Consider the following 26,381-nt stretch of genomic DNA (forward strand, 5'->3'; position numbering starts at 1 on the left):
AAATTGCTGAAAAAAAATTCATGCTGACACTTTTCTGTTTTAGCCAGATCCTTACACTTGCCCATTTTTCCTGCTTCTAACACATCAACTTAAAAAAACTGATCATTCTTTTGCTGCCTAATATATCCTACTACTAGGATATCAGCTCATATACCGTGAGTAGAGATAAACAAAATGGCAGAGCGTGTTGCTGAACCAACCGAGGATGAAATAAAAACTCGACTCGAAAACAAAAACAAAATAATGAAAGTATTTGATGGTAAGAACATATCTTTTTTTTAATTTTTCATGAATTATTATTCTAGCAGTTTTCATAAATCGCTCCTGTCATTTCGCTGGTTTGTTTACATTCTAAGCGGAAATGATTTGTCGGGTGTTTTGTATAAAGTTTTTATTTATCAAATTTGCAAAAAAAAAAAAAAAGCTCCGTTTTTCAAAATCCAGTGAATGTGCAGAGAATAAAACAGTTATTCCACTCAATCTCGTCGTACATGGATTATAGACAACTTGATGCTACGCGCCTCGTCAACTATTAGCTCATGTATGACTCGATTTCGTGGAATAACTGTTAAATATTCACTTCACCCATCAGTGTTTTATAATTTTATGGCTGATTGGTGTGTGTATATGATATGTGATACACTTTCCTAAGTTTCATCAGCTATCAGTGCTTTTATAAACTCATACAGTACCTGGTTTAAAAAAAAAAAAATCCTGACTGGACATTTCCAGCTATTTTTGGACCAGTTAAATTTTCCTTCCTTTTAATATTTCTTCTTTTAACATTTAAATTTTTTTGATAAGTGGTGGATGAAAACCTCTGAAACCATAGTGGGCCTTGTTGTTAGCCACAGGTATACAGGAAAAATGTGATGCATATTGTGCGTCATGATAATCTCATCTCATTATCTCTAGCCGCTTTATCCTTCTACAGGGTCGCAGGCGAGCTGGAGCCTATCCCAGCTGACTACGGGCGAAAGGCGGGGTACACCCTGGACAAGTCACCAGGTCATCACAGGGCTGACACATAGACACAGACAACCATTCACACTCACATTCACACCTACGCTCAATTTAGAGTCACCAGTTAACCTAACCTGCATGTCTTTGGACTGTGGGGGAAACCGGAGCACCCGGAGGAAACCCACGCGGACATGGGGAGAACATGCAAACTCCGCACAGAAAGGCCCTCGCCGGCCACGGGGCTCGAACCCGGACCTTCTTGCTGTGAGGCGACAGCGCTAACCACTACACCACCGTGCCGCCTCGCGTCATGATAATGTCTTCAAGTATTTTTTTTTTTCCATTTAAAGATTTTTCTGAAAGGTGTTTGGAGGTAATGATTGGGAGAGAAACATTAAGTAAATAAATAAGTAAATAGTGTGGTCACTGTTTTTTTTTTTTTTTAAGTGTGTGTGTGTGTGTGTGTGTGTATACCATATATATATACAGATGCCATTAATTGTGGAACAGTACCCAACTTGGACCATTCCATAGACAAACTAATGTAAGTTCATTAATTCTTTCCTCATAAAGTCTATCGCACTTTATGCTCACGATTATTTTACTTTTCATCATACTCTTCTTCATTTTTTTAAATCAGTCATAATAAATCTTTACTGTGTTTGACTTCAGTGTCCATTGCCCTGCTGGTTGTGCGGAAAATCAATACAGTGTGTATGGAACCATGATGTACCGAGGGGTGAGAACAAATCACACTTTTTCCAAGCTAACACAACAACTAACTGCTCATTGTTACCAAAAAGTAACTTTGCCTCAGGGATATGCTTCAGTGTCATAATTTTAGTGCATAAAACCACAATTGGATTTCTGTAGCTGGCTGGAAACCTACGTAAACTAGCAATTTACGCAGCTACATTGCACTGGATTACATTAGCTAGTTCACATTAACCAGTGAAATGTCAGCTATAAATGACAGCTAATGGCAAAACAAATGGGTCTTTAAACTTTAGACTGGCAAAACAGGTTACTTACAGTACATTTATTGGTCACACCAACGGTTTGCTCCGTTATGATTCGGGGAACGGAATAATAGGATCTTATATGTGATGTTACCATTTTGATTACGCCAAATTAGGGCACCTCAGGGTTGGGTAACTGCTTTCCAGTCAACTGGATCCTGTTAGTTTAAGAAACATAACTGAAGCAGAAGTGTGATTAATTTCTGATCACGTGATTGAACTCAGACTTTGGAAATGACTGTAGAGCATTTGAACCGTTTCGTTGTAGGACTCTACGATCTGCGCAGCTGCGATTCATGCTGGTGTGATTCTCAATGAGTTTGGAGGAGACTGCACTGTCCTAAAAGCTCCAGGACAGGACTTTTACCCCGGCTCTACCAGGAACGGCATCACCTCCAAGCAGTACGCACCTCATTTCCCTGCAGCCAAAACTGTTTTAAACTGGTTCGGTTTAATAACAGCTGCAAAACAAATGTTAATGTTAAAGCGATTTACCAAACACACTTATCATTCTGATAATAGTTATACATTTTTTTAATGAATAAATGTCTTGTCCATTGACTAAATCTGAGACTCATTAAAAAAAAAAAAGCTGACAGATTTTCCTAACTTGGCCAACTTTTTCCCAACTTGACTTTTTATAATATTGCAGTATACCATAAGTATTGGCATATCAACATTTACAGTTTAGCTCTAGTTATTTTGTCTCCTTGCTGCAGTGATAAGGGCAACACCTGAAAACTAGGCTTTTCTCCTTTTTCAGAACAGAACAAACAAAGAAAAAATATGGTTGAAAAGCCAGTCACTGAAAGGGAAAGGACATTTGAGGTTAATTACCCTTGCTAACTGTGTTGGAGGAGGTGATATTTTCGCCTTCATTTGTTTGATTGTCCCCAGTGTAACTCAAAAAGTACTGAACGAATTTTGATCAAATTTGGAGGAAAGGTGAGCCATGGGCCAAGGAACAACTGGGGGAAGCCATGGCTTAATGGTTAGAGAAGTAGCTTTGGGACCAAAAGGTCACTGGTTTGATTCCCTGGACCAGCAGGAATGGCTGAAGTGCCCTTGAGCAAGGCACCACCTGCTCTGGGTATGTTTGTACATCACTGTGGATAAGAGTGTCTGCTAAATGCTTGTCATGTAATTGATTAGATTTTGATGCGAATGTGTGGCTTGGCGGAGGTATGCGGTCTACCAAGTGCCCTTCTAGTTTTCTTTTGTGCCAACTTGATCTTTTGTCTGTGAATTCATGAACCTCAGCCTTGTGAGCCAATAGAACCGAAGTATGTTTCTGATATGTTTTTCTCTGTTCTTCAGATACAGTGGTGCTTACTCCGTATCCTACCAGTTTGCTGATGGAGGTATGACTATTTTAAGTTGTTTTTTCATTAATTCATCGATAGTGGTATCCTCCATTGGGATCCTGAGTGTGTGTATTTTCCTGTGCAGAACTCAGATGTTCTGGAAACGACTGGCACGAATTTGGTGAGTTCTGCTACAAACCCTTCACGGAGAAGAAGACATGGCACGAAGCTCAGACTGAATGCAGGAAGCACGGTGCCGACCTCGTCTCCATCATGTCCCTGACGGAGCAGAGCTGGCTGGAGAGCTACCTCTACCTGGGTATGGAGGGAATAGAGGAAGGGAGAAAGAATGAGGGTGGGGATGATGGGTACATTATTGGAGGGGTGCCATTACTTTTGTCAATTTTCCTAATGGAACAGCTAGTGTTATTTGCCTTACGTTATGGATGTGTGTTTGTTCCATGTGAAACAACTGAGGTTCACAAAACTGTGCGTTTAACTGAAATAAAGTGGTGAGAACCCAGAGAGTGAAGGTGAACTGTGGTGGTTCACTTCTAACACTTGATCTCCGTCATTCTGTAGCCACCAGTGACGTCTGGACTGGACTGAATGATCTGGAATATCCAGGTTACTTCATGTGGTCAGACAAGCACAATGTGAAGTTCACGTACTGGGCTCCTGGAGAACCCAACAACCACCTGGGCTTTCATGAGGACTGCGTGGAGATGTACCATCAGGTATGGGAAGAAAGAAAGAAAGATTGATTGAGTGAAAATGGAACAAAGAAAAAATGAGTAAAATATGAAAGTTAGGAATAAAGAGTGAAGGGAGGAAAGTGTTTTCCAGCATCTTCTCATCTTCTATCTCGATCCGGTTAGTTGGGACTTTGGTCCTGTTTGTGGTGACTCAGTTCTTACTCGATACTGTTCATTATGTCTCAGTTCTGAGTTAGTTCTGACTCAGTTCCTTTTGTTCTAAATCAGTTCTGACTCAGTTCATTTTGTTCTAAATCAGTTCTGACTCAGTTCATTTTGTTCTAAATCAGTTCTGACTCAGTTCTGTTTGTTTTGACCTTAGTTTTGTTTGTCTTGAGTCAGTTCTGACTCGGTTCTGTTTTTTCCTGACTCAGTACTGCTTGTTATGACTCAGTTCCGACTCAGTTCCCTTTGTTGTGGCTCAGTTCTGACTCACTTCTGTTTGTTGTGACTCACTTCTGACTCAATTATGTTTGTTCTGAGTCAGTTGTTTGTTTTGACTCCGTTATCTTTGTCGAGACTCATTTCTGACTCAATTCTCTTTGTTGTGGCTCAGTTCTCATTGTTGTGGCTCAATTATGTTTGTTCTGAGTCAGTTGTTTTTGACTCAGTTCTCTTTGGCGAGACTCAGGTCTGACTCAATTCTGTTGGTTGTGACTCATTTCTGACTCAGTTCTCTTTGTTGTGGCTCAGTTCTCTTTGTTGTGACTCACTTCTGAGTCAGTTGTTTGTTTTGACTCAGTTCTCTTTGGCGAGACTCGGGTCTGACTCAATTCTGTTGGTTGTGACTCATTTCTGACTCAGTTCTCTTTGTTGTGGCTCACTTCTGAGTCAGTTCTGATTGTTGTGGCTCAATTATGTTTGTTCTGAGTCAGTTGTTTGTTTTGACTCCATTATCTTTGTCAAGACTCAGGTCTGACTCAATTCTGTTGGTTGTGACTCATTTCTGACTCAGTTCTCTTTGTTGTGGCTCAGTTCTCTTTGTTGTGACTCACTTCTGAGTCAGTTCTCATTGTTGTGGCTCAATTATGTTTGTTTTGACTCAGTTCTCTTTGTTGGGACTCAGGTCTGACTCAGTTCTCTTTGTTGTTGCTCACTTCTGACTCAGTTCTGTTCTGTTTTTTTGTAGTCAGGTCGATGGAATGACGCAAGCTGCAATGAATTGAACAACTACATCTGTAAAATGCCTAAAGGACATTACCCTCTGCCCCCCATTAAACCCACTGTGTACGGCTGCCTTGAGGTATGTGACGCTCATTGACTCATTTATGTATTTATTTATTTCCTTAATTCCTTGCTTACTTATTCATTTAAATCTGAAGGCAGTCACTTCTCAAAAACTCTCCCTGTAAACTCAACAAGGTTTTAATTATCCATGTGTGTAGGGCTGGAATGCGTATGAGTACTCTTGTTACTGGTTTGAGGAGACGGCCATGACCCGTGCTGAGGCCAAGGCTTTTTGTGAGAGTAAAAGCAGCACTCTCCTTCACATAATGGATGTGTGAGTGGTTTTTATTTATTTATTTATTTATTTATTTAGTGGGCGGCGCGGTGTAGTGGTTAACACTGTCGCCTCACAGCAAGAAGGTCCGGGTTCGAGCCCCGTGGCCGGCGAGGGCCTTTCTGTGCGGAGTTTGCATGTTCTCCCCGTGTCCGCGTGGGTTTCCTCCGGGTGCTCCGGTTTCCCCCACAGTCCAAAGACATGCAGGTTAGGTTAACTGGTGACTCTAAATTGAGCGTAGGTGTGAATGTGAGTGTGAATGGTTGTCTGTGTCTATGTGTCAGCCCTGTGATGACCTGGCGACTTGTCCAGGGTGTACCCCGCCTTTCGCCCGTAGTCAGCTGGGATAGGCTCCAGCTTGCCTGCGACCCTGTAGAACAGGATAAAGCGGCTAGAGATAATGAGATTTATTTATTTATTTACCTTTACAAATCTTAAATATCAGAGTACGCTGATCTTTCCTGACCTTCTCCTCTGCAGGTACGAGCAGGCCCACTTCATCGCATTTCTCAGCAGTCACTCGGGTAACTGGTGGATAGGTCTGAGAGCGCAGGGCGATGCAGGAGGAGTGGATTATCAGTGGGATAATGAAGATGCGCTTCTCTACACCCACTGGGACAGAGACTATCCTGGTATCATGCCATAAATGAGCTCAGAATCTCAAAGCCAAAAAATTTATATCTCAGGAAATAGATGTAAAAGGTTTTACTGACGTTTGCCTGCAATTTCATTCCTATTCTGAGATTACATCTCTTACAAATAGCATGGAATAAAAATGTTTGTATAAATTGTAAAAAAAAAAAGTTTTCTGTTTATTCTTCATCGATTTACCCAGATGACAGCAAAGGAGACTGTGTCACCATGACGACAAAACCTATCGCAGGTTTCTGGAGAAATCAGAACTGTGATGATTCCCATCCGTTCATCTGCGAGTCACCTAGAGACGGCATCTCCCCACCCACTCCGCCCCCGACTCCGCCCCCTGTCGCTGGGTGTGCTGATGGCTGGTCTGGCAAGCCTCATTTCAGGCAGTGCTATAGGGTGAGATATAACATTACAGTTACGCCCCAGTGCATGCTGGGAAGTAGAAACTGGACCCTAAACAATAGAGCGTAACAATATACAGTATTGTTAATATTTCTTCACAATAATCCAGCTTAATGTTAGCCATGTCACATTAAGAGGTCACTGATGTGAGTGATTGTTTACCTGATGATGTTTTTAAAAAATTATTATTATTAGCTCTTTACAGTGGATTATTCACTCAAGAAAAGCTGGACTGCAGCTCAAGAGGACTGTCTGTCCCGTGGAGCCAAACTCGTCAGCATCCATTACATGTACGAAGAGAACTTCTTAGCTGAGTATACCAAAGGGAAGTCGCAGTGGATCGGTTTGAAGCAAGACCCCACGGGTGGAGGTGCGTCACTTCCTACACCTTTCATACCCTACTGTTAATCTACGCCAAACATCTAACCTTCACACCCTCAACATAACCACTGCTACAGTCAGCTCCAAACCTGAAAGAAAAACTCCACCCTGAATGTGTGTTTAGTGATTCTGGTGCTAATATGCTAACAATGGTTGGTCCTGTAGTTTTGTTTAGTGTCACACTCTGTCTGACGTCACACTGGGAAAAAAAAAAAAGTTTGATGATCTCAAACGTATGGGATAACGATCATGTTAGCACGGTCAGCTCTTTGAAACAACAAAATGTTCAAAGTCACATTAATGAGAAACCCAGCGTAGAAGTAATGGAGATGATCACGTGAATGCTGAACGCTAGTCTGGCTAACCCGACTTCAAAGCTCTGCGAGCATTTGGTCTGGCAAAGATATTAAGCCCAACCGTTTCCCCAAGTGTGTGGTTGACCCGCCTCCCTGAAATGCCTCAGTTTGCTACTGGTCGAAGCCAGAAAAGGCTGTGACGAAGCTTAAACCAATCACATCACTCTGTCCTCTGACGTATGTGACGTGACGGGGCTAACTGGTAGATTAAACTCTTACCGAAGCCGGTCGGGAGCAAGGCGAAAACGTCCTTCCTTTCAATAAATCCCTCCAGGGCTGCTCTTTGCTCTGTTTTCAATGAGAACTTGCTCCATGTTCGTAATATTTCTAGTGAATGAAGCGCTTCCGGCATAGATTCTGTAAACAATCTATGGCTTCCGGTTGCAGTTCTACTACGTCACTGCCTTGAACACGCCTCTACCCAGGGCCGTTGGAGATGCTCAAAGTTGATTGGCTCCCGATTTTTCGGGAGCTTGGAAGAGCTGTAGATAGCTTGCCTTGCCAGACTAAGCTCGCAACAGGCCCTCGTGTTGCGTCACACTTAGGATGGGCGGGCCCAGGCTAGCTGAACGCAGCACTCAGAATGCAATGATGACAGATGACGCTAGGTGAGAATCATGGTATTAGTGTGAACGTTTAAGCTTTGAAAGCTGATCTGTTTGAGGAGTGTGGAACGATGAGGAAGCGAGAGAATAAAGGACTGAAGTGCCATGCCAAGAAATGAAAAAAGTCATTTGAAGATCAGTGTGAACTGATTTTCAGAGAAAATGCAAAATGTGTTTGCTCAGCTGTAACAGAGGGTCATTGACAGAAACTGGATCAGACAGGAGACCTCGCGTTATAAAATCTGGTTTCAATGGCTGAGCTCGCAGCATGATTGTGCCAATATAGTAAACCGTTAGCATGCTAACACACTAAGGCCCTGTCCACACGGCAACGGATTCAGGTGACTCCGATACAATTGCTTATCGTTTAGGCCTGGCGTCCACACGGCACCGGCGTTTTGGGTGCCCAAAACGCAATCTTTTTGAGAACGGGTTCCAGAGTGGAAAGATCTGGCAACGTTGCTGTTGTGAAGTCGTCTGGATGAGTAGAACGGATTTGTTTACGATGGCGTCACAACCACATGACTGTGAGTGCTTCACACCGGGTAGAAGTGTAACGAACTCGATGCGAGTTGTCAACAAATCCTATAACTTGGTTCATGAAATGCGCTTACAAAATATTTTCACTGTGAATATTTATTGTGTAATGGTGCAAAGTGAGTGAGAGAGAGAGAGAGAGAGAGAGAGAGAGACTCTGCCCTTAGGGCAGAGTCAATCCCGCCAGCAAAAATAGGGAAAAAAAGGAGCGATCTCACCTCTTCAGATGTTGGTTTTAGTCCTACAATACATTCCTCAAAAAGGGCGTAGAAGAGCAAATTAATCCATCAACGTGTAGCATTCAATTTATTCCGGACCATTAAAGACGCCGCCTTCCGCGTAGAATCATACGTCATCCTCGCCGCCATATTGGATAGGTCAAAGCGGAGAATAAAGATTCATGTGCTGCATTTAACTGTACCAACAGGTTTACCGTCCAAACGAGATCACATGGGATTACCTTTCACAGGTGAGAAACAACAAATTAATCCATCAACGTGTAGCATTCAATTTATTCCGGACCATTAAAGACGCCGCCTTCCGCGTAGAATCATACGTCATCCTCGCCGCCATATTGGATAGGTCAAAGCGGAGAATAAAGATTAGCTGCGTTTAACTGTACCAACAGGTTTGCCGTCCAAACGAGATCACATGGGATTACCTTTCACAGGTGAGACTGGAAAAATACTTTTCATTGTATTTGGTCATTATAACGTAATTTTACGAACAGATTTTCCTGACTTTGTGGCTAATATGAAGTCTCGCGCATAATAGTTTATGCGCATGCGTCCTTACTACTACTATTGTTCTGGTGTCTCTGAAGGGACCGTCTTACAGCGCCCCTAGAGGTGTGGCATGTGTATTGCATCGTTTTCAGCAAGCGTTGCGTTGCCATATGGACCTGATATTTTACTGATCGTTACCCATTTGGACGCGATATATTTTTAAATAACATCTCGTTGCCGTTGTCGTGTGGATGTAGCCTAAGGCCAGCATGCTAACATGTTCAGCCTAACTTGTTTAAATGCTAAGGCTAACATCTAACAGTTAGCATTAACATAAGATTAAAATGTAGTTTGCTCAGTATAGACTTTTCCTTTAATATTCTACACATAATGCGCTTCTATCTATTAAGAGATAAAATAGAATTGAATACCTAGTAATGTGTGATCACAGGTTATCACTGGATCGATGGTTCTCCTGTCACTCACACTAACTGGGGTGTTGGTCAGCCGGACAACCACGGAGGGCGGGAGAATTGTGTGGAACTGGTTACCATGACGAACGGCACATCTTTCTGGAATGACCTCAACTGTGATGCCCATCTGGATTGGGTGTGCATGATCGCTAAGGGGAAGACACCCATCATCCCCACAGAGCCTCCTCCACCGCCACCAGGTAACATTTAAAAAAAAAAAGAAATGATGGTCACATGCTCTGACACGCCCTCTGTTGGATGTAGCGTAGGTGATTATTCTCCCATTTCCTGTAACAGTGAGTGATTAGCGAATTATAGCAGTTTTTTTTTAATGAAAGAACTAAACATCATTTTTATTCATTTATAGTGACATTTAACATTATGGAACATCCATAAATCAAATTAGCTCCTGTTTTCTCTTGAGTTATAGCAGAAGTTATACTGAAAAACTACAAAGTGTAAACTCCTTCCATAAACCTTATCCGTAAATTATCCTCTGACCAATCAGATTGGAGAATTCAATAGCACTGTGGTATACACACACACACACACACACACACACACACACACGAGTGTTTTACTGGGAAATACGCTACTGGTATTTTCCATCCGAGACATAAATCTCTGTCTGTCACTCGTGAGGAAATCAATGAGTGATAAATTTGGGGACTTTTTGTTTGTGTCGATATAATAAAAAGAAAATCACATGCTGGCTTGAAGATATGAAGTTTATCTTCTCGTGTTGGAAAACTCACATTTTTCATACAAAATACATCACGGATCTGAGTGACAGATTTAAATAATATTGACTGGCTTCGAGTTGACTCATCTTCGACTCGTTCAGTATCATGCTAGCTGAATGGAATACATCTGACAGACCACGAAAAAAGCCAACCAATATTATTATTATTACATACACACCCCTTTCGGGTATTCAGCGCGTCTTTCTCTTTCAAAATCTTCTGTATTTAATGAAGCAAACCTGGCGGCCATGTTTGTTTACAAATTGTCCCAGTCGCTCGCTAGCACCAAGGTTTTACGTCTCCGATGTGTGACGTCATGTTGTCTTGACAACCATGCAACATCGTAAACCATATTCAACGCTCATTCTCCATTGGGTAGAATGGCGTAATACACGTAGGATGAGCGATACGTTAACAATATTGCATGCTATCGAACCAAACGAATGAAACCCGCTAGAAGGGAATAGAACACGTTTTTATTCCATGGAAAAAGTGTCCTGTATGTATAATAATTCCCAATATTTCACTCTGATGACGTCACTCCCAGTGTTTCCCTGCTGGCTAGACAGATGTGTCTTGTCAAACTGGCTCAAAATTAAAAAATATATATATATAAAACACCCCGTTTGTGTTTGCATATACTGTATAGTTAAAAAAAAAACGTTATCACCTCTGCCATCATTGCAGCCCCTGAGTGTGGAGACAACCCCGGCTGGAGGAAGCACAACGGCATTTGTTATTACTACAACGACACGGACATAGTGGACTTCCACACAGCTTTGTCCAGGTGCCACGACGAGGACGCGCTGCCCGTCTCCATCCTGGACCAGGAGGAGCAGACGTTTGTGGTGTCCATAGTAGGGTCACAGGAATTTAAAATGACCCCCCTCTGTTTTTCTTACCATTTTTCCCAATTCCTTAAACTGCTGCTCATGCTGCATCACAAGGCTGCGTAACACACTCACAGAGATGCGCCATCTGCCCTCTTCTGCATACATGAGTTCACAGGGGAGATAGAGTATGCCCCTCCCACCCATAAAGCATGGCTCATTTTACTGTGGAAGGCTGTGGCCATCTCAACCACTTGGAAGCCCATATAATTAATATTTAATAGTTAATATTTTTATTATTAGTTATCATTAGGTCTCATCTGAAATGTATAATATGTGAATGTTATTAATTACAGTCTTCCTGTGATGTCATTTCCAGATATTTTTACTGTAGTTAGAATAATGTGCTTTAAAAAAGTACAACATAATAAATAAAAGAATAAAACCAAATCTTTATAAGTACAGAATCAGAAAAGTCCAGAAAATTTGGTACATGTACACAATTACAATTATCAAGAAAATTTAATCATTTTTTTCTATTTGACTTTGTGAGCTCTTTCATTAAAAAAAAAAAAAGGTTAAATTTTCCTAACTAGCATGACATGTATATTAGGGACAGGAAACAAATGCATGTTAAATTTCTGCACTGACACAAGCCTAAAAAAATTAACATAAATAAATAAATGATAAACGTAATTAAAAAAAAATCAGCCAAGCAAAAGAAAACACACGATTAAAAAACAAAAACAAACATTTTTATCATATAAAGTTAATTGGATTAAAATCAGTGGCAACAAATTTTTAATTTGTGCCTTTATTTTTTCCGACTTTGTGTTTTGTGTGTCTGGAGGTTGTTTAATTTATGTATAATTATTAATATGCGTAAATATAGCTGTGTATGTTTATTATTACTCTGTAGTATAAATAATACGTAATACTGTATATTGAGAAAAGTAAATGCTGAGAGAAATGCTGTCGACCAAAAATGGCTTAAAAATAATGAAATGAAAGATTTCAACATTAAAAAAATACTATAAACAATAATCAGTGAGCCATAATAAATGAAACAAAGTCAATATTTGGTGTGAAACGAACTTTTGTTTTAAAAAAAAAATAGTTTGGTCCAGTGAGTGCAGTTTTATGTGGAAATGAGCTGTAGGTTTTACTGAGCATCTTACAGAACCAGCCGCAGTTCTTCTGGACACTTCGTCACACTCACGTCTTCATTTTGCACCAAAACTTTTGCAGTAGCCTCCATTATGTTTTCTTTTTTAATCTGAAAAGTGCTCTCTTAGGGAAGACTTTTGCACAGTACTGTATATATTATTATTATTATTATTATTATTCAAACTTATGTGAAACGTGGCCTGTCTCTTTGTCACAGGTTGGAACAGGAAATATTGCTGCAGCGTGGCTCGGGTTGCGGATATCTGGAGTCGTAGAAAGAGAGTACTGGTGCGTCTGTCTTTGATTTCCAGTTCTACGTACTGTAGAGTGTGTTCCAGGTGTCGTCTGCGTTTCTATTGTCCAGGTTACGTGTGTTTCTGTGCTCAGGTGGGTGGACGAGTCTCCGGTGACGTATGTGTACTGGGCTTCAGGAGAGCCCAGTAATTCTGACGGAGAGGAATATTGCGTGCAGATGCACAGAACTCCAGGTACGATTTTTACCAGCGTCATAATAAAGTTTACTTTAGAATCTCATTCTCATCTCATCTCATTATCTGTAGCTGCTTTATCCTGTTCTACAGGGTCGCAGGCGAGCTGGAGCCTATCCCAGCTGACTACGGGCGAAAGGCGGGGTACACCCTGGACAAGTTGCCAGGTCATCACAGGGCTGACACATAGACACAGACAACCATTCACACTCACATTCACACCTACGCTCAATTTAGAGTCACCAGTTAACCTAACCTGCATGTCTTTGGACTGTGGGGGAAACCGGAGCACCCGGAGGAAACCCACACGGACACGGGGAGAACATGCAAACTCCGCACAGAAAGGCCCTCGCCGGCCACGGGGCTCGAACCCGGACCTTCTTGCTGTGAGGCGACAGTGCTAACCACTACACCACTGCGCCGCCCCCACTTTAGAATCTATTGAGGTTTTTCACCTGACGTCACAGGGTCACGTGACGCCCCGGTGTCCACCATTTTGAAGGTCAAGCTACATACTAACGCTGCAGACAGAGAGGGAGAACCAGCTTGAAAAAAAAATGTGTTACAGACACCGGATTCAGTGTAAATAGCTGCCGGAGCGCGCTGCTTAATTTGAGGGGGAGCAAGCCGGAGTGCGCTCCGACAGCTATTTACACTGGATCCGGTGTAAATAGCTGCCGGATCATAATTACAGTAAACTAGTAAATACAGTAAAGGAAAAACTTGAGACTGAAAGGTTTTAACAGTCATCCAAATGACTGAACGTAAACATTGCTACAGTAACATACTAGCTACGATGTTGTTGACATTAGCTAGTGCTAACAGCTAGCTGCTAGTACACTGCTACAACACAGACACCGACCCTAATAATACAGTTCTTGGTCATTGCCTGGTAACAGCAAATTTATAACGGGCCATGTCTCAACAGACTAAAGTTATTTCAATGACATTTAATAACATTTTGTTTATCCTGAGGACCGAAAGTAAATGAAAATGTGAACAAACCTTAGCTGTAATAAGATGGCGACCACCGGCTCCAGGGACGACCCGCTGATGTAGGCATGTTACCCAGCCTGACACAAAATATTTGTAGGCATCCAAACTCTTATACGCTTTCAGATCAGTACCTGTGTATGGCGATGGGTTTTTAATGACATAGGTATACAGATCATGTGGGCCGAAGTCAGGTAAAGACGAGGGCTTCGTGTACTTCCGTACGTCAGTGAACAATCCCGGTGGAAGCAGGTAAACGTCGTTCTCTAAGCCTGCTAACCTCAATTTTTGCAAATACCTCTCCCTCTGCTCGCCCTGTAAATGCCCTACGTCGCTGGATAGTGAAGGTGTTTTCTGCATCTCGATGCTTTTTCTTTTTCGTTTGTCGCCTTCCTCGCATTCAAACTGATTCGAGCCGTGACGTCCAAAATGGCAGCCTAACAATGCATCACATGACTTGGTCACGTGGGTGAAAAACCTCAATATAAGTACAATGTAGCATATTATCTTGTGCCTAATTACCTCATACCTAATAGCTTTTCTGTGATAACATTAGCTTTTTGCTCACTCGCTTAAGGCACATGGAACGATGTGAACTGCGGCCGGGCCGTCGCAGGCTATATGTGTAAGAAACTGCCCGGACATCATCATACTCCCCCGCCTCCTACCCCTGCGTGGGAAGGGAATTGCCCTGAGGGTAAAGTAAAAGCTTCAGAGTGCTTCCTAGTCTTACTTTTTAATATATTACGGTGTCATAGAACCGATCCATGACGAACAGTATTGTTATTGTAGAGCATTTTTGAAAAACAAGACGCTGTGTTCAAATGTTTTTTTTTTTTTCCTCTGCTGCTGTTTTCAGGGTGGCTACGTTTCCATAACAAGTGCTACCTTATCAGAGGGAAGAATGAGGAAAGAGCCAACTGGACTTCTGCACGAGAATGGTGCAAAGAAAAGGAAGGATACCTCGCGGTCATCGACGACATCAACGAGAACGGCAAGTGTCCCAATGAAGAGCTCTCGTGCTCGACACCTTTATCGTATTCAGGCTTTATCCATTGTATGTAAAAGTTTAAATAAGATATCGTATCACTCTTGAATTCTCAGTTCTGATTGGTCAGAGGTTGTTAATTATTTTCTATAACAGCAGCTCTGACTGTAGCTTAGCCGCAAATCACGGGTTCATATTAAAAGCACTTGGTCTAATCGTTATTGTTGCTCATTCACAGGGATGTACACTAGGGTGGTCCCGAAATGTATGGGAAAAATTTTTTTTTTACCAAAACATTCCGACCACCCTACCATTTTTTTTTTTACATAGGGTAAAAGAAGGCAACAAGCAAAATTTCAGGAAAATTGGTTAATATTTAGAGGTGCCACACGAGGTTGCAAATCGGGTTAAGCCATTAACATTAGTTGGTGCGTAGACTGTTGCAGAGAAGATCTCAAACCCTCAAAAAGTCACAGTTCTAGAGGGAATACGCCACTTCTATGAAAAAGAAGAGGCAGGAAGAGTTTATAGACTGATAGAAGGTTAACTTTCATGCACTAAGGGGTTCTTAAACAATGAGCACTGATCGTAATATGCTGATGAAGTTGTGAATGTTTTTCTTTCTATGTTTTTCAGACGGCTAGCAACAGTAATACAAGTAGTACCGGTGGTGCAAAGCACAACACCAGAAAGGACAATTATGTTTGGTTAATTGGTCGCACTTCCAAGGAACTGTCTGGGAGAAAGCTTCCTTCTGCTCGGGAAGTCCTTAGTGTGTTCTTTTATCTCCACAAGATACCATAATACCGAAGGGTTTAGAAAATCACAGACAAGTAATAGTTATTGTTCCTTTGAACACAGGAAGTTATATTACTGTATTGTTTGTATTAATATGAAACAGTTAATAAGCCACATTATTTTATATTGTGTCTTGAGTGAAAACTTTAATGGCTTTGTGGCACCTCTCAGGCTACGTTTACATTAGACCGTATCTGTCTCGTTTTCTTCGCGGATGCACTGTCCGTTTACATTAAACCACCTGGAAAAGCCGGGAAACGGGAATCCGCCAGCGTCCACGTATTCAATCCAGATCATATCTGGTCCGGTGCTGTGTAAACATTGAGATACGCAAATACGCTGTGCTGAGCTCTAGCTGGCGTCGTCATTGGACAACGTCACTGTGACATCCACCTTCCTGATTCGCTGGCGTTGGTCATGTGACGCGACTGCTGAAAAACGGCGCGGACTTCCGCCTTGTATCACCTTTCATTAAAGAGTATAAAAGTATGAAAATACTGCAAATACTGATGCAAATACTGCCCATTGTGTAGTTATGAATGTCTTTAGGCTTGCCATCCTTCCACTTGCAAGTGGTAAGTGATATGCGCTGGGATCACACACACAGCGGCTCAGTCCCGAATCACATCTTGTGCAATTCACTCGCGCGCTCTGTGAGCTGCGCAGGGCCAGAGTGCACACCCTCCAGAGGGCACTCGCTGTTCAGGGCGGAGTGATTTGGAGCGCAGGATGCCTGCGGAGCCGAGCGTATCCGTGTATTGGTGTTGCTGTGTGCACGGCTAACAGTTTTAGTGTAAACGCGAATCGTTTTAAGAACGTTAATCTGATGATCCGCTGATTCGACGTAATGTAAACGTAGCCTAAACATTGTTCAATCTTAACCAAATTTCACACAATAACTTCTTTTAGGCAATGTAAAAAAAAAAAAAAAGGTAAGGTGGTCGTAACAAAATCCTAAAAAAAAAATTGGGGGATCACCCTAATGTACACAGCGGACGTTCCACAATAGTGTAGTGCCGTATCACAGTTTTCTGACGCGTGTCTGTGTCACTCTCCAGATTTCGTGGCTAGTTATCTCAGAGACGTAGGCCATGCGGTGTGGATCGGTCTGTCTGATCGGCTTCACGAGGGGAAGTTTGCTTGGAATGATGGAGTGAGCCCTGTCTTGTTCACCAACTGGGCTGATAAAGAACCCAACAACAACAACAATGAGGTGACTTTTTTTTTTACTCACCGACAACCAAAATTGTCCACACTGTCCCTTTTAGCTTCAGTAGAACCTTCAAAGTAGATTCCATGCTGGACAGAAAAGTCATGGTGCTGGAGAAGAACCTGAAATGCAACGTTGCTTTTCATTAATGACTTGTAGAAACTTTCAGTTACACACTGAAAAGCAAAACCTTTGCATCGCTCTGGCATCACCTTCATCTCTTCAGTGAAAAAGAGTTTTATTTTAAATCGGTGTGTTGCATCCGTGTTACACCGAAATGCAATCGCAGCCTGTAAGCATCGTTTTCCAGGAGGTAGGGGGGAAAAAAAAAAACACCTCTGTTAAAGTTGACCTTTGACTCTATGCCTTCTTTTCTAGGAGCACTGTGTGTCCATGACTCATAACGACTTAGTGACGGGTCGCTGGAACGACGAAAATTGCGATGAGAAAAGAGGTTGGGTGTGCTACAAGAAGAAATGTGAGATTTCGTTTGTATATTTGCTTATTTTTGACTTTAGCTCCACTCTTGTGTGTATTTTGTTGTTGACATGCTCATATTGTGATTCCACAGCGAGCAGTCTTTCTCCTCCTCCTCCCACGAGCAGCCCGTGTCGCTCAGACTACGTCTCCTGGTACAAGAACTGCTATAAACTTGTGTCGGAGCCGAAGCCGTGGGAGGAGGCGCAGGCCGCTTGCGTGAAGGAAGGAGGAAACCTGGCCAGCATAGATATGAGCTATGACCAGGCCTTCATCTCAGCAGTGCTGCAGCAGAATAACGAGGACACATGGATCGGCCTCAGACGCAAAGTACACACACCAGCTGATTTTATTTTATTTTATTTTTTTAAGTACAGAATCGAGTTTATAGGAAGAGCTCACGCGTCCTTCCTTCGATGTACAATCGTTCACAGGAAAAAATATTAGAGAAACAATTTCAGGAAATGATGCGTCAAATGTAACATTATTCCTCTTTTTTTTGGTTCTAGACTCGTATTAGTTCTTTGAGAATTGTTCTGTGATAAACATCATCAAATTTTTCTTAATATAAGAAACATCATACATTTGCTGGTTTCTAATCTCCTCCTGAATTCAACCCGACTTCTTTTTTTGTTCAATATGACGTCGCTAAGTAGATAGCTTACAGTTAGCTAACAATTCTTCCATGGAACTTTAAAAAAAAAAAAGTTGATGAGCTGTAACTTTCAATAACATCACTCACCATTTCGTTTGTCAGCAGGTTGCTATGTTTTGCGTATTAAAGAGTAACACGTCGTACTTTTTAAAAAAATCAAATTTGTAGTTACGTTTAATGTTGTGACTAACAAGTTAGTTCCTGTTCTATAAAACAGTCAGTCCTTCACCAGGCTCTCTCTTAAAGTTAACTGTTAATTGTTATGATGGTTACTAACATGTCTGTGAAGGTTCTTAGTCATCCAGGTCATCGTAGGTACTAAAGAAGGCAACTGGACTTGCTTGAAATTCTTGAAGATCCAGTTAGTATCCCAACTGGGCTTTCGTTAAGACCAGGAAAATAAACATAATGGACAGGGAAGAAAACAGCAGCAAATGCAAGAACATTGTCATTCCCTACATTTCTGGACTATCTGAGAAACTCCGGAGGATCTTCTACAAACACAACTTCCCTGTACACTTCAGATCCAGTAACACTGATGCAGAAATTGGTCCACCCCAAGGACAGAATACCCACACAAACAGGACAACGTAGTGTATGCAATTCAATGCAGTGAGGAATGCACAGACCTCAGTGGCGGCTGGTAGTCTTTCAAACAGGGGAGGCTGGTCGGTTACGATATTTCCAGATTTTAAAAGAAAAAAACACATCAATTTTGCCCATACTCTTGCCTCTGATCTGGCTGATTTGTTGGCAGCGTCACAAACTGTGAAATAACAGGTTCTTTTGGCCCATTAGCCTACTGTCCAGTATACATGATGGTGGTGTTGGGGGGGGTATATTTTAACATTTTATATTTTAAAATTGTGGCATGTTGTTTAAACATTGATCATTATTGAAAACAGCTCTTTGTCAGGAACCTCAGCAGTAACAGCAGAGTGTTCTGGAATAGGCACAAGCACTGACCTTGGGGAGCCAAACATAGAGCTGGGGGCCACACATTTCATTCAATGACACTTTCCCTATATTTTACTTATTTTGACTGAGAAATGTTTTATTGACAATTTTGATAACCCTTCACTTTTAATCCAGGTCTGTAGTGTGAAATGTTCTCGGCTGTGTTTTTGTTTAAAAATGTTTTCCAAATTGTAGCTGTGTTTAATTCATATCCAGAAAAATATATATTCCAATATAATATACTCAGCATAAACATTTTAAATAGATTCTATATTTTTGGTCCATCCATGACATATTACTAAAGTAGCCTATTTACTGTTGTTGATGTGGGTCACTTGCTGTTAGCCAATTCACTTTCTCGTACCAGGAGAGCTGAAAGGAACGAGTATTATTCCCTACCTTTTTCACCAAGTCAATTTGAGGCGTTGATCTACCCTGCTCTTTAATTTTAATTTTTTCCTCGAAAGGAAGACTGGCAAATGGCTTCGCCAAAATTAAAATCAGCAATGCTTGGCATCCGTGCGCAGCTTTCTTGCTAGCTGACTAGCCCCCTCAAGTTCAAGTTCAGTCACTCAAATAAACGAAATTTCTGGAACTAAGATAGCAAACTTGACAACACTATATTTACACTTTATTTACAATGAAAATATATACAAACTAAAAAAGCTGGTAGAAACCGTATGTAATGAATGAAATCGAAATGTAAGCTGATCTCTTACAATACACCACAGCACTTGCGAATCCGCATGGGACTGAACTGAGATTCACCGCTGCCTGTCTATAGTTGAAACGAGCTGTCAATCAAAGAAAATATCCGGCCGCTTTCACCAATCACCAGTCTCCTCGTGGAAAGCTTTGCCATGTCCCTCCCACTGTGAGGCTGGAAGTCCGTGGGCGGGCGTTTTCGCAGTATTTGTCCAATAACCGTCTTGCATTTTGATATTGAAAAGCGCATCGCTCCCAAATGCCATTGAAGTGCACTGAGGCTGGGCTGCATCGCGCTGTCACGAGGGGGAAAAACTCACGCACACATTAGGCGAACTGGGGAAAGTTATAACGGAATGATTTCGCACTGTAGTTGGGTTGAGCACATATATTTCTATGATTCTGGATCTGAAATAGCAATGTTATAAGGTCGGCTATAACATAAGCCTAGCGCAATTCATCCTACACGGTGTTCGTCATTTTTAGAGGAGGCTGAGCCTCCCTCGTTGTCTTAGAGCAATCGCCCGTGACGGACCTGTACATCGGGGAAACGAAACAACCGCTTCACAGGCACATGGCTCGACACAGGAGAGCCAGTTCCTCAGGCCAGGACTCTGCAGTCTATCTTCATCTCAATAACAAAAGGACACTCATTTCAATGTACACATTCTAGCCAGAAAAGACCGGTGGTTTGAAAGCGGAGTAAAAGAAGCCATGTTCGTCAACCTGGAACAACCATCGCTGAACAGAAGAGGTGGTCTGAGACACCACTTATCAGCCACCTACAATGCAGTCCTTGGTATACTTCCCAGAAAACTGAATACACATCCACACCAAGACTCAGCTGACTTCACCGACTCACATGATGGCGCAGAGAGAGCCAACAACCCACAGATCACCCTAACGACCCTCTAGGCTGCTAACACCGTTCACACCTGGCCTCCAGTGACCCTAACACCTACAGGATGACTGAGAGGGTCAACGACTCTCCTTAGAGTTGCTTTTGATCCACTAGAGAATAAATACTTGGAACTCCCTACTAGTCAGACAGAACTGAAGAAGCCTTTTGGATTAGAGGTGAAACGTCTTCAACGATTTCAAGCAAGTCCAGTTGCCTTCTTGAGCACCTAATTGTTACTAACATTGGAGACTCCTTACAAAAATGTTAAATTAAACAAACCTCACCATATCAGCTATTAGACACATTCGTAATCTGTTTATTTTATGTATCAAGTGCTCTCTGGTAGTGTTGTAGGACTCGAGACCAGTCTCAAGGCCACTTTTTGAAGGTCTCGTCTCGGAATCGACTGCATTTTTATTCAGTCTTGTCTCGGGCTCGGATGTAGAGGACTCGGGATTTTATTTCAAGACCAGTCAAGACCACAAATGTTGGGACTTCACCAAACTGCCTGTGCATTGTCTGATTTATTTGTTAACGTCGTTACTGTTAATTTGACATTTTTCTTCCTGTCACCCCTCCCCCACCCCCCTTCACACACACTGGTCTGGTTCTGGTCTTGACTCTGTCTCGCCCCGCCTTGGTCTTGACTTGATCTCAACCTGTCAGAGTATTGGTCTCAATATACTTTGGTCTCGGTTTAGGTGGTCTTGACTACAACAAGACTCTCCAATATACAAGTCCTTGAGTTAGTTGTTACTATAGAAACAATAAATGTACTTAAAAGGACGCAGTAGTATAAAGTAGATTCAAGAGCACAACAGTGCTGTGGGTTCAATGTAAATAACGTGCTTAAATATATTTAAAATTACACGTCTATAGAAATTTGTTCGTTTTACAGCACAGAATGGGAAACGGCAGTATGGTGATCATGTGACTGAATTCTTCCGCTGTGTATCAGCCAGTTATGTAGGTCTTTAGGGGTGTGATTTATGGGAACTTTAAACACACTGGTGTGCCAGTCGATGTCAGCGGTGAACAGTGGCCATAAAAATGTCCGTTGTTGTTTGCAGGATGACGGAGTGTACCAGTGGTCCAACGGCTGGCCGGTGTTCTACACGCACTGGGGTCGAGGAGAGCCGACCAATCACAAAGAAGAGGGCTGTGTGAGCATGCACGGCCGTTCGCACTTCATCCAGGGCACGTGGAATGACACGGATTGCAAAGTCGCTAAGCCGTACCTCTGCAAGATCTCATACGGTAAGCATACCGACTGACCACGCCTGAGGGATTTCTGGTCATGTCTGTCATGCTACGTCGGATATGTAACATGACAATACAAACATCTTGCTCTGCTAGGTAGCTAGCGTTAACTTTATAAGTAGCAGTGACGCTTAGGCACTTTTTGTAATGTTGACATTACAGGAAATGATTAGAATAGCAATAACGTAAGAAATAACACACTTGGGGGCATGCTGCTGCAGGAAAATGATCCACACCAGGGTGGTGTGATGAAGCGGAGTAACTGTTCCCACTCTGAAGTTGATTATTTTCTTATAACAGCACATCCTGAAGTGTTTTACTCCTCTTATACCACAGTAACCTGCCAACAGATTTCATGTCTTTCTCTTTATCCAGAGCCGCCTCCTCCGACCCCGCCCCCAGGGGATGGCGAGTGTTTGCCATACTGGCAGCCATACGGAAGTTACTGCTACCTCATTAACAAGAAGGAGGGCCACTCCTGGCCCGAGGCGCGACACTACTGCCAGCATGTCACCGGGAGCGACTTGGCGTCAGTGCACAGCAGAGCGGAGGTGGAGTTCCTCAGGAGCACCAACAACACCGGAAACCACGTCTTATGGATCGGCCTCACCAAGCACGCCTCACGTACGCTGCTCGCCTGTGTTAAAGGAATCGTTTAGCGAAATAAAGATTTCTCCAACAGCCATTTTTTGTTTTAATAAACTTGGCCAGAACTGTAGAATATCCTGTTACAGGGAAAGAAGAACACTAACACATTAGTGAAAGTTTGTGTGAGCAGATGTGGGCGGAGTCAATTGAAGGTTTAAAGTCATAGAAGTGATACAGATGTAGGTGGAGTCAGGGAGTCCATTTACAGTTTGAGGTAAGAAGAGGAATGCAGGTGTAGGTGGAGTCAGTTAATTTTTAAAATTGTAGAAATGGTGCGTATATGGGTGGAGTCAGGGAGTCTAAGGTTTGAAGTGAGAGGAGTGATACATCTGTGGGCAGGGCCTGAGTCAATTTAATCTGAAATAGGAGGAGTGACACAGAGGTGGGTGGATTTAAGATTTAAACTAAGAGATGCAGATGTGGGCGGAGTCAGTTTAATCTTTAAAGTATGGAATGATACAGAGTCAGTTTATGCACCGAAGTAGGTGGAGTCAATTTAATCTTTAAAGTATGGAATGATAGAGGTGGGTGGAGTCAACTTAAGTATTGAACTCAGTGGAGTGATGAATATGTGGGTGGAGTCAATTTAAGTCTTATAGTAAGAGATGCGGCGGCACGGTGGTGTAGTGGTTAGCGCTGTCGCCTCACAGCAAGAAGGTCCTGGGTTCGAGCCCCGGGGCCGGCGAGGGCCTTTCTGTGTGGAGTTTGCATGTTCTCCCCGTGTCCGTGTGGGTTTCCTCCGGGTGCTCCGGTTTCCCCCACAGTCCAAAGACATGCAGTTAGGTTAACTGGTGACTCTAAATTGAGCGTAGGTGTGAATGTGAGTGTGAATGGTTGTCTGTGTCTATGTGTCAGCCCTGTGATGACCTGGCGACTTGTCCAGGGTGAACCCCGCCTTTCACCCGTAGTCAGCTGGGATAGGATCCAGCTCGCCTGCGACCCTGTAGAACAGGATAAAGCGGCTACAGATAATGAGATGAGATGAGATGAGTAAGAGATGCAGATGTGGGTGGAGTCAGTTTAACCTTTAGAGTGCAGAATGATAGAGGTGGGTGGAGTCAGCATAAGCACTGAAGTAGGTCAAGTGATGAATGTGGGTGGAGTCAGTTTAACCTTTAGAGTGCAGAATGATAGAGGTGGGTGGAGTCAATTTAAGCCTTATACTAAGAGATGCATATGTGGGCGGAGTCAGTTTAACCTTTAACCCTTTGGTGACTGACCCCTTGAACATGGTTCCTCCAGGAACGATGACGTTTCAGTCGTCAAGACAACGGAAAAACTAAAATACAAGAGCATTTTGTTTTGTGCACAAGAGCATTGTGACGTATCTTTCTGTTTTTGTATTTTAGTTCTTCTGTTGTCTTGACAACTGAAAAGTCATAGTTCCTGGAGGAACCATTTTCAAGGGGTCAGTCACCAAAGGGTTAAACTGTGGAATGGTACAGAGATAGGTGGAGTGATGTACTGTAGGTGGAGTCAGGGAGTCCATTTAAACTTTAAAGTCAGGAGTTTTACAGAAGGAAGTGAAGAAATTTCAGACTGTACTCTTAAATCTTATTTAAGAGTGTTTATAAAAACTTATTTTGGAGGCGTGTTCGATTTCATGTCGTGATTTTGGTGTAAATATGAAGTTTGTGTCATTTCCAGAGAACCTTCCAAATAAAATGTAATTTCTGCATGACGACTGGCCGGGAAGAGAGATCGAATATTATTAACGTTTATATCAGCAGTAACGAAGGTGTGTAAATGGGTTTCAGATGGCTGGGCGTGGACTGACCTGAGCGCTCTGGGATTCACCAACTGGGCTCAGGGTCAGCCGGACGGCGGCGGGCACGACGGGGCTCGAGAGGACTGTGTGGAAATGCTCAAGGAGGGCAAGTGGCGCGACAACAGTTGCTTTGAGAAGAGAGGCTTCGTCTGCAAACGGCAGCAGGGTGAGACTCGCTTTCAACCCTCTCGTTGAACCTGTAGGATTAGAACCCCGTCGGTACACAGAGCTGTACTCACCAGGACATCTGTTCTTTCCTTTTGCAGATTATTCTACAGGTCACACAACTACAGCCTCTCCAATCCCTCGTGAGTTTCTTCTTATTCTGCCCAGTCTTCAGAACATTGCTGTTTCTAAAAGTGTTAAAAATATCAAGTCAAGTGGCCTGAACATTTATATTACACTTTTGAACATCCCCGTGTGTTTGTGTCATCCAGCGTGGTGTACAGGAGCGTCTGATGCTTATCTGTTAAAATTGTGTCACAGTGTGATGTTATTAGCACTTTGACTTGCAGTGGGAAAGAAGTCCGAACCGATAATGACCGTGTGTGTGTGTGTGTGTGGTAGCTCATGCAGGTGTGCTCACGGGGGCTATAATCGGAGCCCTGTTGGCTGTGGGAATCATTCTGGCCATATTGTACTACCTCTTCAGGGTGAAGCGAGTGAAGTTGAGCAGCATCAGTCTCCCACACAGCACCAGCACAGATCACGTCACTGTGGTGAGTTACATGCAGTAGATCTTCCTCAACGCTGCAATGAACTGCTTTAGTTAGGAAAATAACACAGCTGCTGTCAGGTCTCAGCAAAATGTCCAGCCTAATTATATCTGAACCGTGCGTTAGCCTAGCGTCCACCTCTTGATCAGGAGTTCTACTCATGGTCAGGTCGTAACCATCATAAAAACGGTACTTACTTAGTAAGGAGTCAAACTCTCGTGGTTACCAGAGAACTAGCCCCCTACTGTAACCCTAGCTGTAGAGGCGAGAGGCCAAGGGCTGTAGAAGTGGAGATCAGCACCGCCCAATGCACCTTAACGGCCTGGTTAGTACTGGGACCGGAGGCTGCCTGGGAAAACCAGGTCCTGGCATGGGAAGGACTTTGATATGATTACATCTCAAAAACCACAAAAAGACCTGAAACTCGTCGAAAAAAACAAACAAACATGCATCGAGTCTCTGGATGGGAAATGGGTTCACCATGGTTTGATTGGTAGCATCATTTGGTCCCAGTGATCCTCTCCGTAATCCCACTTTTCCTTTTCCTAATCAATCTTCAAACAGAAACATTTCTGTACATCATCGATATACTTTTCCTTTCTTTACCATAGTCTGTATTTTCTTTTAGCAGAAATTGATTAGATTTCAAATCTGATTTTCCCTTTTTTTTTTTTTTTAAACAAGACTTCAGGCTTCCTTTTTACAGCCTTGCTCCAAAACCAGCCCAGTTTGGTATAGAAACCGTGACCCTGGTGGCAACTTAAACAGCATCGCAACATTCGGTAGTCTGAGACAAAATGTGGGCGGAGTCTGTAGTTTATCCAAAATTACATTTGAAATGTAAAATTGTAACAGCATCCATCCATTATCCGTAAGCGCTTATCCTGTGCAGGGTCGAGCTGGAGCCTATCCCAGCTGACTATAAGCAAGAGGCGGGGTACACCCTGGACAAGTCGCCAGATCATTGCAGGGCTGACACACAACCATTCACATTCACACCTACGCTCAATTTAGAGTCACCAGTTAACCTAACCTGCATGTCTTTGGACTGTGGGGGAAACCGGAGCACCCGGAGGAAACCCACGCGGACACGGGGAGAACATGCAAACTCCACACAGAAAGGCCCTCGTTGGCTGCTGGGCTCAAACCCAGAACCTTCTTGCTGTGAGGCGACAGCGCTAATCACTACACCACCGTGCTGCCCTGTAACAGCATCCATAACCTACCAATGACGTTAAAGGTTTAGCTAGCTGGATAAAGCTAGGTTAATAACTCTTCGAAAAAAGAAGGTACATTCCAACACTGATGGAACAAATGCTAGGCCACAAATCTACACCATCATTCCAGTCGTTTCAAGGAAGTTTGTACGGCTCATAACCGCCAATAAACTAATTTCCGCGTGTATCTATCC

The 26,381-nt window shown here is 42.7% G+C and overlaps 1 protein-coding gene across 1 annotated transcript in view; it reads left to right on the forward strand.

The window, feature by feature from the left end:
* The window catches only part of LOC132895772 (macrophage mannose receptor 1), a 67,503-nt gene that overhangs the window by 38,899 nt on the left and 2,223 nt on the right, over positions 1-26,381 (forward strand). The window contains exons 25-49 of the mRNA XM_060936606.1: positions 1,453-1,507; positions 1,636-1,702; positions 2,251-2,384; positions 3,300-3,343; positions 3,432-3,605; positions 3,869-4,023; positions 5,171-5,284; positions 5,427-5,542; positions 6,023-6,174; positions 6,378-6,583; positions 6,785-6,959; positions 9,645-9,866; positions 11,097-11,266; positions 12,624-12,694; positions 12,794-12,894; positions 14,465-14,584; positions 14,747-14,881; positions 16,732-16,886; positions 17,262-17,361; positions 17,455-17,690; positions 21,649-21,835; positions 22,214-22,462; positions 24,244-24,420; positions 24,521-24,562; positions 24,822-24,973. Coding sequence (XP_060792589.1) covers positions 1,453-1,507; positions 1,636-1,702; positions 2,251-2,384; positions 3,300-3,343; positions 3,432-3,605; positions 3,869-4,023; positions 5,171-5,284; positions 5,427-5,542; positions 6,023-6,174; positions 6,378-6,583; positions 6,785-6,959; positions 9,645-9,866; positions 11,097-11,266; positions 12,624-12,694; positions 12,794-12,894; positions 14,465-14,584; positions 14,747-14,881; positions 16,732-16,886; positions 17,262-17,361; positions 17,455-17,690; positions 21,649-21,835; positions 22,214-22,462; positions 24,244-24,420; positions 24,521-24,562; positions 24,822-24,973 — 3,509 coding nt within the window. The remainder of the gene's footprint in view (positions 1-1,452; positions 1,508-1,635; positions 1,703-2,250; positions 2,385-3,299; positions 3,344-3,431; positions 3,606-3,868; positions 4,024-5,170; positions 5,285-5,426; positions 5,543-6,022; positions 6,175-6,377; positions 6,584-6,784; positions 6,960-9,644; positions 9,867-11,096; positions 11,267-12,623; positions 12,695-12,793; positions 12,895-14,464; positions 14,585-14,746; positions 14,882-16,731; positions 16,887-17,261; positions 17,362-17,454; positions 17,691-21,648; positions 21,836-22,213; positions 22,463-24,243; positions 24,421-24,520; positions 24,563-24,821; positions 24,974-26,381) is intronic.

This window comes from Neoarius graeffei, chromosome 12 (assembly GCF_027579695.1).
Source record: "Neoarius graeffei isolate fNeoGra1 chromosome 12, fNeoGra1.pri, whole genome shotgun sequence".
NCBI lineage: Eukaryota > Metazoa > Chordata > Actinopteri > Siluriformes > Ariidae > Neoarius > Neoarius graeffei.